Source organism: Somniosus microcephalus, chromosome 12, assembly GCF_052327205.1.
Source record: "Somniosus microcephalus isolate GS21.2 chromosome 12, FLI_Smic_1.0, whole genome shotgun sequence".
In the NCBI taxonomy this organism is placed as follows: domain Eukaryota; kingdom Metazoa; phylum Chordata; class Chondrichthyes; order Squaliformes; family Somniosidae; genus Somniosus; species Somniosus microcephalus.
In genome coordinates this window covers 108,060,846-108,076,591 of record NC_140998.1, presented here as the reverse complement: position 1 = coordinate 108,076,591, position 15,746 = coordinate 108,060,846, and the positions used below count along the sequence as shown (strand labels likewise).

At 42.0% G+C, this 15,746-nt stretch overlaps 1 protein-coding gene across 5 annotated transcripts in view; it reads right to left on the bottom strand.

Annotated features, from left to right (window-relative positions):
* Nucleotides 1-2,410, bottom strand: part of hectd1 (HECT domain containing 1) — a 93,658-nt gene extending 91,248 nt beyond the window's left edge. For 2 of the 5 annotated variants that reach the window (XM_086003403.1, XM_086003404.1), the window contains exons 1-2: nt 2,245-2,410; nt 1,186-1,451 (exon numbers count right to left, since the gene is read on the bottom strand). In XM_086003403.1, the coding sequence (XP_085859529.1) occupies nt 1,186-1,325 (140 nt within the window). In that variant the 5' untranslated portion in view covers nt 1,326-1,451; nt 2,245-2,410. The remainder of the gene's footprint in view (nt 1-1,185; nt 1,452-2,244) is intronic. The other 3 variants (XM_086003406.1, XM_086003405.1, XM_086003407.1) reach the window with 2 other exon arrangements.
* Between the last annotated feature and the right edge of the window lie 13,336 nt (nt 2,411-15,746).

Here is a 15,746-nt window from a genome sequence, read left to right as displayed (position 1 = left end):
CACCAAGAACAACGAGATAAGTAACCACATAATTTGTCTTTGTGGTTTTGGTTGAGGGATAAATGTTGGCCAGGACACCAAGAGAACTCTCCTTCCAATAGTTCCACTAGATCTTTGATGTCCATCTGGGAAGATCAATGGGGCCTTGGTTTAACTTTTCATCTGGAAGATGACACATCTCAGTGCAGCAATCCCTCAGTAACACACTGGAGTATCAGGCTATTATGTGCTCAAATCTCTGGAGTGGGATAAACCTTCTGACTTAAGAGCTGAAAGTGCTACCACGGAGTTGTTTTTTCTCCCTTCAAGTTGTATTACCTTCGCTGCCAGTTCTTTTGAATGTCACTTTCTGATGAAGATGTACTGTGCTCTTTCACATCATGTGATAGAAAAAGGCAATTGCAACACAAAACAGAACAAATCATTGCCTTCTCTCAAAGGCAATTTTAAAACAATTTTACGTAGATAACACTTTTGCAGAGGACAATGTGGTTGCACCAATTTCACACAGCTGAGATACAGCATATTTATTATTCCACAATAAAACCCTCACTTTTTGTTAATTATCCTTATTATGATTAAATCAATCAGTGCATCAGTATGGTCTTCAGTGTTACAGCAATGAATGTGAAGAAAACTTCAAAAGCTAGCCAAAAAATATTTTTGTGTCTGTACTGCCAGAAAGTCTAAAATCTCAAGCAGAAGCTTTCTGACAGATTCAATACAGGATCACATCTGACCTTTGAGTGGTTGTGTTTTTAATGTTTCTAACAGAATGTGTGATATACCCACCATAAAAATCCCCAACTTCCAAGTCATTTGTAAGTAGGCCACTCAGTGTTGTTTATGCTTCCAAGACAGTTCTATATGCAGCCTTCCCACTACCCTCAGTCTCCTTGACTACTTTTGACCTCCCCATACTGCAGTCCATGAACAATGCCTTTGGGAATATATTAGTATTCTTAAATTATAAAACATTTTAGGACTTTGCTCAGGAGCAATCGAAGTGCAGATTTGAAACACAGCCTTGTTCTGTCCTCTTACACAGATATGATTTGAAAAACAAGCTACCAAGATGGAAATAAAATTTTAAAATAAAAGTCAACTTAAACTGAAGTTTGGGATGCAGGAAAAGTTAACGGAAATCAAAAGTATCACAAAATCCACACTGTAATTTTTACTTACGTTTCAAAACAACGATCCACATTATCGGACATTAGAAGCAGCATACACAGCTGTTCCAATGCGATTAGCTGCATGTCCCTTTCGTCTCCCTGGCCCATCTGCAGCCATTCCAACAACGTATCAGGATCCACATCGGCCATGGTGAGGCCGCTTCAAAAGGTAATTATTTCCCCCCCAATGTTCTCCTCGAGGTGAGAGGCTGAAGTGGGTAAGAAAGTCACCGACAAAAAAAGATCGCCGTGTTTCCACAACTGGCTCGAATGAACCTGATCAAAAGGGGGAAGTAAATGTTACCGTTTACCCGTCATGTGTAGCTGCCTGTAGTTCGGTGCATCTATACCCCCCCACCGACCACCACACACACACACTGAAATGTTTGCTCAAGAATTAGACGGCGATTTTAACCAGAAATGAATCCACCTTCCCCTCGGGTTACTGGGCCGCAGCCGCCATTTAACAACCAGTTTCGGACTAACGCCGATTGCATCCCCACTTAAACTGGACACCCGCGCCCAAGCCTCTTAACGGCGAGTCAGTGACCATCGCTCAGCGCCCATTAACATTGGAGCAAACACACGGGCCCGGCCGCTCAGGCGGTTTCCTCGGGTCTGTCGGAAGGTCGCGCTGTGTTAGTGGCGGATGCAGCTGACGGGCCGGTTTACAGGTTTTTAAAAAACCCTGAGTCACCCAAGCGGCCTCGGCCTCCCGTCCCGTCCCGTCCCCCTGGACGCACAAAGAGGCTCAGCCCCGGCCCTAACCAAACAGCGACCAGCCGACCCGCTCCCTCCTCTCTACCCCCGCGGCCCTGTCACCGGCCGCTCCTCGGCTCGCTCACACTCTAGCAGCGAAAGCTCCCTCCGTCAAAGTCCAAGCTGGCTCTCGCCGAGGGGCCGCGCCGGCCTCACTCCGACATAAGGCCCGCCCCGAGAGGCCTGCGGCTCGATTTTGACCAGAAGCCCGCAGGCCTAGTCGGATCCGGCCGGCTGCTCAAGGAAGGAAATTCCGCGGCCTGTCCGTATCGCTCCTCCTCCAACCGGCTGGATTTTCCGTTTCACTCACCGGCTCCTGGGTCCTCGGAACCCACCAAGGAAAACCTCGGCCGGCAGCTCCTTATCCGCGGCTCCGGAGCAGGGCGACTTGCGGCAACCCGCCAGTCCGCATCCTCCGAGTTGCTCCAATCGCCGGCTGGTGCGGACGGCCCGGGACTCTTGGGCACGTACTGGGGAGGAGGAGGAGCGGCACTTCCTTCCCCTTCACTCAGGGAGCGTCACAAAAATACCATGGCCGCCCACAGGCGTCAAATGGTGTGCGTTTCTTGTGTAGTGTGTGTGCGCGCATTTAATCTTCCTTTGAAATACATCCTTGGAAAGTATAGAAGTTAATACATTTTAACTGGTGAATTAATTTCCTTGCTCTAGTTATGAAAACGACCACGATTTGTTACTTAACATATTAATTGGTGGCGGTCGCAGAGTAAGCGCTCTCCCGGAGTCGGTCGGCCCACTCCCGCTACAGACGCTGTGCATCAGCGCTGATGAGTTTGGCGAGGAGGCAGCAGAAGCAGTGATGGAGACCACCACGACCCGCTGTAGCACGGCGGCCGGCAGCTCCTCGGTGGGAGGTCGAACCGGTAGGAGTGGAGGCAGCCAGCGGACCGAGGGTGGGAAAAGCAGGCCCTGGAAGGGAGACTCGGAGGTGAGGCCGGGTGGAAGGAGAGCCAGGGAGAAGCAGGCCCCGGGACGTCGGCTGAAGATTGTCGGGCAGGAGTGCGGGAAAGGCGGAATGAGACGAGAGCGGACCCTATTGTGATGGCGCTGATGAAGATGGCTACCGTCCTTGCAGGAAAAGCAGGCCCTAGAAGGTCGGACACCGCGGGAGACTCGGAGGTCAGACCGGGTGGAAGGAGAGCCAGGGACGTCGGTACCATGGCGGCTGAAGATTGTCGGGCAGGAGTGTGGGAAAGGCGGAATGAGGCGAGAGCGGACCCTATTGTGATGGCTGCCGTCCATGCGGGCTCCGTGCGTACCAGGCAGCTAAGTGCTCGGCTCGTTAAGAAAAAAAGCATTTCACTGACTGGCTTTCATTTGTTGGATTTCACTTGTTGTATTTGGTTGTGACAAATAAAATTGAAATAGTGAAATAATTTAGATTTGAGGTGGTATAATATTGTGTGGTTAATTTGAATTTTTTGGTTCGGTTTGCCCAAAGTGAGTGTGTCACGTTCCCTGAAGTTACCATGGAGTACAGATGAACAAAATTAAAGTTTGTCTCGGTGTCAGAAATTTATGGATTATATTCCATTGCAGCACTTGCCAAAGGTGCTGTTTTTCAGATGAGAAATCAAGTCTGTTCTTTTTCAAAGTAGAACAGGAAGACCCAGCCAACATTCGTCCGTCAACCAACGTCACCAAAACAAATTAATTTTTCTCACTGCTGTTGGTTTTTCAAACAGATTATCTTGTAAAAACATCTGAGTAACATTGGATTAAAGGTACTTCAGCCACACACAAAATCTTTCTTGGAGATCCCAGATAACTTATACAAAGGCCTCATGATTTTGAGGACTCTTCCTGAGTGTCAAAAAAATTATCAAATTGCAAGCAAATTTGAGTCAAAAATAAAACAAAAACAGCAGCTGGAGCACGAGTATTAGCTTCAGCACCTCTGCCATCAGCCAGTATTTCGACTGCTGATCACTATCAGTGCATCTGGGTAGATGTTGGATGAGGACTGAATTGGTCGTTGCTGGGGTAATCCCATGATCAAATAGACTGCTGTCATTCTCTGTATTTGCAATTCAAAATTGTTCATTAAAATCTTCTATTTTCTTAATGGAATAAAATTAGTGGGAATAGCTTTATTATTGTAGAACATCTCTAAGTGTTTTGAACCTTGCCAGCTATGGTATTAAAACAAAAGCAAAATACTGCAGCTGCTGGAAATCTGAAAATAAAAATTAAAAATGCAGGAAAATTCAAGCAGGATCGCTGGAGAGAAAAACAGAATTAACCTTTCAGTTCTGATAGAGTTCATGTTTCAGGTCAATTACCTGTTTCTCTCTCCACAGATGCTGCCTGGCCTGCTGAGTGTGTCTAGTATTTTCTGTTTTTATTTTAAAAAACTCATAAGCTATTTTTGTTACTTCCAGATAACAAACCCAAACATTAATACTTTTTTCTCAGGGGGTGAAATACAGGAGGAACAGCTAACAATTAGGGGAGTGCTGTTTGGTCTCTGCCTGGATTTGGGAAAATACTGGGCAGTCTGGAGCCTCTTCTTGGAGACCCAGTCAACATAAATTACTCCCTCATTGCAGCAACCTGCCCATTCGTCGCAAGGAGTACTAACCCCAACCAATATAACCACAATATGCAGGACCCTTTCCCACTGTTCCTGGCCTTAATGAAACACAGAACACAGGTCCAAACAAGCTACATTGACCCCGCAAGCTGCATTTTTTTCCCCAAGAGAAACAACCTGATGTGGTGATACATTCTTCCCACAGGCACTGAGCAGTCAGGATGCACTATGACACCACAAACTATGTATGGGAATGTACACTCATAAAATGTGTGATTGTATATTTAGTTGTACAATGAGCTCAGAAAATATCTGAATGTACTCTTAATTGTACAATGGCCTCAGAATATACATCCACATTAATAAGCTTCCTAACATTTGTGTGAACATACACCTATATGTATAATAGCTTTATAAGGTGTAAATGTATATTCTTAAGAACTCAAGGGGGAAAAAAAAGCAAACAGTAAATATATATCTTGGTTAGCGTTATGACAGTCTTTTAGAAGCCATCAAAATAAGGGCTTGAGAACCATGCACAAGTTATGTTACAGATGTTGATCTAGGTCTAGTAGTATGGAGAGAATTAGTGAAGCAAAATATTTTTTATTTTTGTATCAAGGTGTAAGTTCTGTACTTCGCTGTATTGTCTATTGCTTTTCTGTTACTTTCAATAAACCTTTTGATAGTTTATAGTCTAAACCACAGTTTAGTGTTTATTCTACCTCTTACCATAATCTAGGAGATCATGAAAGGACTCATATCTCGTAAGCTAAAGGTTTCTGTTCAAACCATGCAATGCTACAATACTAAATATTGTGCCAGTAAAGTCACACTTTGGTTTGTAGGGAGCAAGAGCACCAGAGAAATATTGAGTAAAACCCAAAAATAACGATATTCTCCCATTCTATGGAAAACATCAATGGCTCTTAATTACTTGCCATTCAATTATAGAACGTAAGTTTTGACTAGACCCAAAAGGTTTCTTGATGGTCCCTTACTGATGAAAATGCTGACATTTATACTTGTGCACAATCACAAAGGGAAAAGTGAGCCAACAACGTAATTTATAGGGAACATTTCACAATTCTGATGACATTTAATTTGTAATTTACCTAATTTTCAGGCAATGACTAAGATACCGACGATGGTAGGTGAACAATGATTTACACCTTCTCTAGGTTAAAGGACAAGAGACAAAATATTCCAGTTTTTCTTGTATTCCACGTTCCTATGGCTTTGACATTTTATTACTGCCATACTCAGTACTTACTGCAAGACAAAAGATACATTGCTACTTACACAATTTTTTGGGGCTCTAAAAATCATTATGGCTATGCTGCTCAGATTACTTAAAAGCCACTGTATTCGTCCCCACCGCAAACTCCATTTACAAGTCATCGATTCCATCCACCTCCATGGCCACTGTCTGAGGCTGAACCAGACTGTTCGCAACCTCAGTGTCCTATTTGACCCCAAGCTGAGCTTCCGACCCCATATCCTCTCCATCACCAAGACCACTTACTTCCATCTCCGTAATATGTTCCGTTTCCACCCCTGCCTCAGACCATCTGCTACTGAAACCCTCATCCATGCCTTTGTTGCCTTCAGACTCGACTATTCCAATGCTCTCCTGGCCGGCCTCCCATCCTTCGTAATCTTCAGCTCATCCAAAACTCTGCTGCCCGTATCCTAACTCACATCAAGTCCCATTCACCCATCATCTCTGTGCTTGCTGACCTACATTGTCTCCCGGTCCAGCAACGCCTCAAGTTTAAAATTCTCATCCTCATGTTCAAATCCCTCCATGACCTCGCCACTCCCTATCTCTGTAACCTCCTACAACCCTCAGAACTCGGCATTCTGGCTTCTTGTGCATCCCCAATTTCATTCACCCCACCACTGGCAGCAGTGCCTTCAGCTGTCGAGGCCCCAAGCACAGATATTCCCTCCCAAAACACCTCTCTCTTTTGCAATGCTCCCATCATCTGTCCTAATATCTCCTTATGTGGCTCAGTGTCAAATTTTGTCTGATAATGCTCTAGCAATGCATTTTACTATGTTAAAGGTGCTATATAAATGCACGTTGTTGGTGCAGTTAGGTAGGTGCACCACTTGGTATAGTCCTTTGAGCTACATACACTAGAAAAGTCCCAGACTTGATGAACTGTTATAGCAGGATTGGCAGTGAGTGTACAAAAAATGGCACAAGTAGCAGATCAGTCAGTTTCCACAAAGGGAAAGAGAAGGAAAATTAGAGGCTAAGGTAACCTTGGACCACTTCCTCAAAGTTGGCTCAGAGTGGCACTGGCAGAAAAAAGGGAGGTCATGTGCCCTCTTGGAGCATAAGGGAGATTGAGTGGATGAAGAGGAACTGGAGTGAGTCTAAAGACGACTTTGTTAACTGGGTAGTAATCAGTTTAAAAAAAAAAGACAATTCCAGTTATAGTTACTTGACTCTTGCAATTGCTGTATGAAATGTGGCTTCAGTCATTGCATTTAACTGCAGGGCATTGGCAATTTTACTTCGGTAATGATTCATGACTGATGAAGCAGCGATTAATAAATGTTTTGACTGCAAAAGGAGAATTCTATTTTAATGCGATTATAACATTTTTTATATAAAAAAATCCGTAACATTGAATGTATTACTTATCATCATTGATCAAAGTAATCTATTTTCTTAGAATTTTGGAATCGAGATATTTAACTCAAATATTTAATAAAACACCCAAATAAGTAGCAAAAATAACATTGCTTGTGCTCAAAAACATGGTAAACTTGGACAATGTATTTCCTTGCCATATTTGGACTTCAATGTCATTACCCGTTGCATGGCATCTGACAAAGACTAATAATGACTTCAAACAAGCCCAACTAAGAAGCTTGTGATGTTTCATCAGACTAAAGCACACAAAGTTTGCCTATGTGTTAATTGTGTGAACCATTTTTCTCTCCAATTTTTCCCTTATATGCTTTTCTCATACGTCCTCCTTTCCTGAAAGTAGCAACTCACGTTTGGTAGTTTTTGAAGACAGTAGCAGCTGTCCAGTACCTTTTGTAATTATTACATGTGCCATGTAATCATGCAGATTATCACAGCTGAGCATAATGCTGTCCTCATCAATCACATCCTCAACAGTCACCAGACAGCAAAAAGGAACACTGACCCATTTTTTCTTCTCCCCAGCCAAGGAGCACCAAGGACAATTTTAATGCTCCCACTGATGCCTAGGCTGAGATTACCTAACTCACCATAATCCAGAGACTTCCTGATCTGCATTGTTCAGTGTATTTATCCACTGAGTCATCAGTGGCCGAATGCATGAACTATATAAAGCAATGCGTGAAATAAAATTATTCGTTGACACATAATTGTGACTACTGCTTATTAGAGAGAAGGAATTGAAGGATATGGCAAGAAAGTGGATAGGTGAGATTGAGATCTTTCACAAGAGGAACAGCTTGTTGGGCCCACTGACTTTTTCTGATCTAAAAATGTTTTATGTTCTTATTGGATTGACCGGTGATTAAAATGCAACAAAATACACTCCAAAACTTACCTATGCAAGACATAATACAACTGCTTATCTCTGCAATTCATTGCTGTAAACAGGCATTGAAGATATACATTATATCTGACAAGCCAGTTTGGAGAATGAGAGTGCACTGTCAATTTCCAACTAACCCAATGAGGGTCAATTATCTCATCACAAGGGTAGCCACTATTCATGTGCCTTTTTTAAACTTGCACCATAAGGGTGAACGAGAGGTAGCTGGTTTTAGTGACAAGTCAACTGGTGAATCACTGAACAGAGAGGAAATCAGAGGGACCAGCCGTGGGAACACTGAAGAGCGAGATAAAGACACACGTGCAGGTAGTAAGGTTTTGAACAGAGGACTAAAAAGGATTGCTCTTGACCTGGAAAAAAAGAAAAATAGAAATACTTGCTTTTACATAACACCTTGCATGACCTCAGGACATATCAAAGTGCTTTACAGCCAATGAAGTACTTTTTTGAATTTTAGTCACTATTGTAATGCAGGAAACATGGCAGGCAATTTGCATACAGCAAGGTCCTAAAAACAGCAATGTGATAATGACCAGATAATGGTTTTAGTGATAATGGTGGCAGGATAAATATTGACCAGGGAGAATTTCCCTGTTCTTCTTTGCAAATAGTGCCATGTGATCTTTTACGTCCACCTGAGAAGGCAGTCATCTCATCTGAAAGACGGCACCTCCGACAATGCAGCACTCCCTCACTGAAGTCTAGATTTTGTGCTCAAGTCTCTGGAGTGGTACTTGAACCCACAACCTTCTGACTCAGAAGTGAGAATACTACCACTTGAAGCTAAAATTCAGGTGATCAGTTTTTGACGTTAGAAGTTGTTTACAAGAAATGTATTTCCAAAAACAATAAAGTCCACAAAAGGGACAGGGAGGACACGTGTTTTTTTTCCCATTTTTCCAGGGGAGAAGTTGAATGTTATCCTAATGAAACTTGAAATCTTTGTTCCTTCAGCACAATTCTGATCTATATTATATATATATTTTTTGGTTGAATGTACAAAATAACCATCGAATGTTGATCAATTTAATACCCTAGATTATCTGGTTATCTTTTGCATACTTCAGAAGGTATTAGTCTGACCTACTTTTGCCATTAATTTAACACTCCAATACTTAAGTCTATATTTATTTTCTATTTTCTGAATTCCATACAACCCAATACTAAAACCATTAAAAAGTTGATGTAAAGTTGGATCTTCACTTTAAACACAGTGAATGTCAGTTAACATTATTTAGTTAACTTGAAGAAATGAAACCAGACTAAATATAAACAAAACAGGAAAGGAGAGCATAGGAAAGAGTAAAGTAAGGGAGGACATTGATGGCCAGGGAATAAGTACAGTTATACAACAGGAGTTTAAAAAGATGGTTAAAAATAAAGTGAGAGGAACTGCTATTAAAAATGAGTTAATCTGTCTGTACAGCAATGCACACAGTGTCCGTAATAAAACAGGGGAGCTGGAGGCAATCATGCATTGCGAGGATATGGCTACAGAAAAATCAGGACTAGGAATTAAACATTGCAAGGTATAACATCTTTAGAAAAGATAGAGGAGGGAAAAGGGGAGGTGGAGTAGCTGTACTTATTAGGGATAACATAATGGCAGTAGAAAAAAGTGACGCAGCTATCAGTAAGACAGAAATAGAATCCATATGGATAGGGATAAAAGATAATAAAGGATGAATCACACTAATGGGGGGTAGTCTACAGACCACTTCATAGTGGAAGGGAGGCAGAGGAAGAAATATGCAGACAAATCAGGGAAATGAGTAAAAAACATAGAATAATCATGGGGGATTTCAACTACCCAGATATTAATTGGACAGAAGAGGTAGGTAAAGAGGATAAAGGAATGAAGTTCCTGCAATATGTACAGGACTCCTTTCTAACTCAATATGTAAAAAGTCCAACAAGGGAGGATTTGCTATTGGATCTAGTAATTGGGAATGAACCAGAGCAGATAAGAGAAGTAAAAGCAGGGGAACGTCTAGGCAATGGTGACCATAATATAATACGCTTTAAGATAATAATTGAGAAAGACATAAGCATGACAAAGACCAGGGTAATAGATTGGAGAAAAGCTGATTTTGAGGGGCTGAGAATAGAACTTGGGAAAATAAAATGGACAACAGTATTGGGAAACAATGACGTAGAACAGCAATGGGAAACATTTAAACCGATGTTCAACAGAGTCCAGGAAAAATATATTCCGCTAATAAACAAGAACAAGTTAAACACGAATGAGACACTGTGGATGAATAAAGCCATAAGGGAAAAATTGAGGGCAAGGAAAGAGGCATACATTAAGTACATGGACAGCAGGGGAGAGCATGATAAGGGAGAGTACGAAGGGATTAGGAGAGAAGTCAAAAAAACAATTAAGGCAACGAGGAACTATGAAATTAAATTATAAGAACATAAGAAATAAGAGCAGGAGTAGGCCCTACGGCCCCTCGAGCCTGCTCTGTCATTCAATAAGATCATGGCTGATCATCGACCTCAACTCCACTTTCCCGCCCCATCTCCGTATCCCTTGATTCCCCTAGATTCCAAAAATCTATCTATCTCAGCCTTGAATATACTCAAAGACTCAGCATTCACAGCCCTCTGGGGCAGAGAATTCCAAAGATTCACAACCCTCTAAGTGAAGAAATTCCACCTCATCTCAGTCTTAAATGGCCTACCCCTTATCCTGAGATTATGCCCCCTAGTTCTAGACACTCCAGCCAGGGGAAAACAACCTCTCAGCATCTACTTTGTCAATCCCCTTCAGAATCTTGTATGTTTCAATGAGATCACCTCTCATTCTTCTAAACTCCAGAGATTATAGGCCCAATCTACCTAATCTCTCCTCATAGGACAACCCTCTCATCCCAGGAATCAATCGAGTGAACCTTGTTGCACCGCCTCCAAGGCAAGTATATCCTTCCTTAGATAAGGAAATCAAAACTGTGCACAGTACTCCAGGTGTGGTCTCACCAAGGCCATGTACAATTGTAGTAACACTTCCTTACTGTTATACTCCAACCCCCTTGCAATAAAGGCCAACATGCCATTTGCCTTCCTTATTGCTTGCTGTACCTGCATGCTAGCTTTCTGTGTTTCCTGCACGAGGATACCCAAATCTCTCTGAACACCAACATTTGAAAGTTTCTCACCATTTAAAAAATATTCTGCTTTTTTATTCTTCCTACCAAAGTGAATAACCTCACATTTACCGACATTATACTCCATCTGCCACCTTACTGCCCACTCAGTCTACCTATATCCCTTTGCAGACTGTGTTCTCCTCGCAGCTTAATGTCCCACCTAAATTTGTATCATCAGCAAACTTGGATACATTACACTCGGTCCCTTCATCTAGGTCATTAATATAGATTGTAAATAGCTGAGGCCCCAACACTGATCCTTGCGGCACCCCACTAGTTACAGCCTGCCAACCTGAATGTGATCCGTTCATCCCTACTCTGTTTTCTGTCCGTTAACCAATCCTCTATCCATACTACTATATTACCCCCAACCCCATGAGCCATAATCTTGTGTAATAACCTTTTATGTGGCACCTTATCAAATTCCTTTTGGAATCCAAATATACTACATCCATTGGTTCCCCTTTATCTACCCTGCTAGTTACATCCTCAAAAAACTCTAATAAATTTGTCAAACACGATTTCCCTTTCACAAAACCATGTTGATTCTGCCTAATCAGGTTATGATTTTCTAAGTGACTTGATACCACTTCCTTAACAATGGATTCCAGCATTTTCCCGACGACTGATGTCAGGCTAACTGGCCTGTAGTTCCCGGTTTTTTCTCTCCCTCCTTTCTTGAATAGCGCTGTTACATTTGTAACCTTCCAATCCGCTGGGCCATTCCAGAATCTAGGGAATTTTGAAAGATCAAAACCAATGCATCCACTATCTCTTCACCCACCTCTTTTAGAACCCTAGGATGTAGGCCGTCAGGTCCAGGGGATTTGTCAGCTTTTAGTCCCATTAGTTTCTCTAGCACTTTTTCTCTACTTATATTAATTACCTTAAGTTCCTCACCCTCATTAGACCCTCAAATCCTCACCATTTTTGGTATGCTTTTTGTGTCTTTTACTGTGAAGACAGATACAAAATACTTGTTTAACATTTCTGCCATTTCCTTATTCCCCATAATAATTTCTCCTGTCTCAGCCTCTAAGGGACCAACGTTTACTTTTGCTAATCTTTTCCTTTTTACATACTTGTAGAAACTCTTACAATCTGCTTTTGCATTTCTTGCTAGTTTTCTCTCTATTTTTTCCCTCATCAATTTGCTGGTTTCTGAAACTCTCCCAATCCTCAGGCTTATTATTATTATTTGCAATATTATAAGCTTCTTCTTTCAATCTAATGCTATCCTCAACTTCTTTAGTTAGCCATGGTTGGATCACTTTTCCCATGAGTTTTTGTTTCTCAATGGAATGTATTTTTGTTGAGAATTATGAAATATTTCTTTAAATGCTAGCCACTGCTTATCTACCGCCATACCTTTTAATCTACTTTTCCAATCTACCATAGCCAACTAGCCCCTCATACCTATGTAATTGGCTTTATTTAAGTTTAAGACTCTAGTTTTGAACTTAGGCAAGTCACTCTCAAACTTAAGGTGAAAATCTATCATATTATGATCACTCTGCCCCAGATGATCCTTTACTATGAGATTGCTAATTAACCCTGTCTCATTACACAATACAAGATCTAATAGAGCCTGTTCTCTTGTTGGTTCCATGACATATTGTTCTAAGAAACTGTCCTGAATGCATTCCATGAACTCGTCCTCCAGACTACCTTTGCCAATTTGATTTGTCCAGTCTATATGAAGATTAAAGCCCCAAAGGAACATAAAAATAGTAAAATATTTTACAGGCACATAAATAAAGGAAGGTCAGGATAGGAACAGGGCCACTAAGGGATGGAGAGGATAATACGACAGGCAGCAATAGAGAGATGGCAGAGATATTAAATAATTACTTCAGTATTTACCAGGGAGATAGAACAGGTGGAGATGACATCAGATGATGAGATATACTAAATAAACTAATGAAACTCAGAATAAAACCCCTGGTCCGGACAGATTATATCCACGTATTTTAAAAGAATCTAGGGAAGAAATAGCAGAGGCATTACTACACATATTTAGTCATTTGTTAGAAAAAGGTGTAGTTCCAGAGGACTGGCAGATAGCTAACATAATACCTATATTTAAAAAGGGAGATAGAACATGTCCAGGGAACTATAAGCCAGTCAGCTTAACATCGGTGGTAGGAAAAAATAATGGAATCCCTACTAAAGGAGAAAATAGAAGAACATCTAGAAACGAAAAATATAAGTCAGCATGAATTTCAAAAGGGAAAGTCTTGCTTGACCAAACTAATTCAATTTTTTGAAGAGGTAACAGAGTAGACAAGGGTAATGCAGATGTAATTTATCTAGATTTTCAAAAGGTCTTCAATAAGGTACCACATAATAGACTAATGAATAAGGTCAGGGAATGCGGAGTCAAGGGACAAGTAGCAGAATGGATAACTAGCTGGCTTCAATACAGAAAGCAGAGTGTATGGGTAAAGGGTAGCTATTCAGAGTGGCAGAAGGTGGGAAGTGGTGTTCCACAAGGATCAGTGCTGGGACCACTGTTGTTCACAATTTATATTAACGATTTAGACCTTGTAATCAAAAACACAATTTCTAAATTTGCGGATGTAAAGTCTGTGGGTTGTATAGCGAAGTAATACACAGACTACAAGAGTAACTTAAACAGGACTTTACTATTCGAAGGTCAGGGCGAATCTGCCCAATAAATTCTGCCACAGCACTTATATACCGGTGTGGTCACCGTCGGTATTACAGTATACAGCAGCCAGGATAAAGTAGTGCCACACCTAAAATAGTTCTCTTAAAGGTGGACGGTTACATACAATAGTTCTCTTAAAGGTAGAACAGTTACATACACTACAATCCTCCCTTTTTAGCTTACAACATACTTATTCCCCATTAACATAACATCATAACATATCCAACTTCATGTTACAACAGTTCACAGAGGTAGTCTCTGCGGAAACAGTTCACAGATTCAGTCTCTGCGGGAAACAGTTCACAGATTCAGTCTCTGATCTTCTTGACTCGGTCCGGACCACGCCTCCGTGGTGTAGTCGGGTCACCTTGCTAGAGGGACTCATCCCATAGTCCTTCCCTAGACTTAACAGCTTTACTTCCATCACTTCTGAACCAGCATTGCTGACTTTTTTTAAAACAAACAAAAAACAGTTGGATTGCCTTGGGAAATTTTCCTACTTTCCAACTGATTTGGCTCCGTTCGGGGGACCATGTGTGTGATCAGGTAGAGGTAATAATGGTTCAGATGGTTATCATCTTCTGCTTCGTCCTTTCCTTTTTTGCTTCTTGGAGACTCTCGGGGCTCCATTGTCAGCTGCCAGCTGTAACGCCACCATCTCCCTATGTTCCTTAGACTTTAAGTGATTCATCCTGATTTCGGCACTTTGGGAGTTCTCGGCACAAGCTGGGCAGACCAGGTCCTCGTAATATTCAGTGTCACTCAACAGATCATGGTAATATTCGGTGTCGTCCTGAGCTAGGCCAGCGAGAGGGTCTTCTATTTCCTCCTTACCCGGCTGGACGTTAGCCGACTTTTGTTCCAAATCCCGACATCTGTCCTGAAGAGACTTCGTCATGCGTTCAGATTCATCCCGCTTTTTCTGGGCTTCCTGCAAGTCTTTTACTAATGACCTCATTTGTGATTTCAATACTTCAACTTCATTCGGAGATTGATTGATCGGACTATTCAATCCCTCTACTGAAGTAGCTGTTTCAGTCTTCTGTTGTTCTACATTGCCGTGCGTCAGCGTACTTTTGGCATCCAAGGGCTGTTCTGCTGCAGACTTCTCAGTCTGGGTTGCCACCTCAGCTCTTCCAATGACTTTTGAGAGCTCCCTTCCCTTTGAAGATTGAGGCTCGTATTTAAGTTTTTCCCATTTTAGAGTTTTATCCCTCAGCATATGAATGAATTGGCTGACTGTTAACTCTTCTGCCATCATCCCTTTTCCATTAACTACAGGGCTGTTTATAACCTTGCCCTGGAGGAGTTGGCTGACTGTTAACTCTTCTGTCCTCATCCCTTTTCCATTAGCTGCAGGGCTGTTTAGAACCTTGTCCTGGGGCTCCTTTGCTGCTTCTACTTCGCCATCATCCGCAGCCCCCATCATTCGAATTTCCACAAATGAATCGTCCGGTGATGCTGCACCCAACTTCAGTAGGAGCTCGGAAGTCATGTCGACCAACTCAGCTTTTTCTGCCTGCAACCTGCTAACCAGCGCCTTCAGTTGCGGCACATCTTGTTCCACCGGATTGGAGCACGCCCCTTCAGAAGCCGAATCAGCTTTGATTCGTTTGGCCTCTTCGTGCAGACGGTTTGTGTGCTCCTGCTCCCTTTTCTTCCCCAGCTGCTTCTGTTGTCTTTCCAGATTCTCCCATTTGGTATCATAGAACTTTTTCATTGCTTTCATCTCTTGCTCGAGGCGGCAATTCAATTGTTCGAATTGCTGTCGTAATCTGAAATAAGTTTGCGTTCGAGCTCGATGTTCCTCAGTAATATATATGTCTGTAACTTGAACAGACTCAGAATTCTCTGTCAAGCTATGTT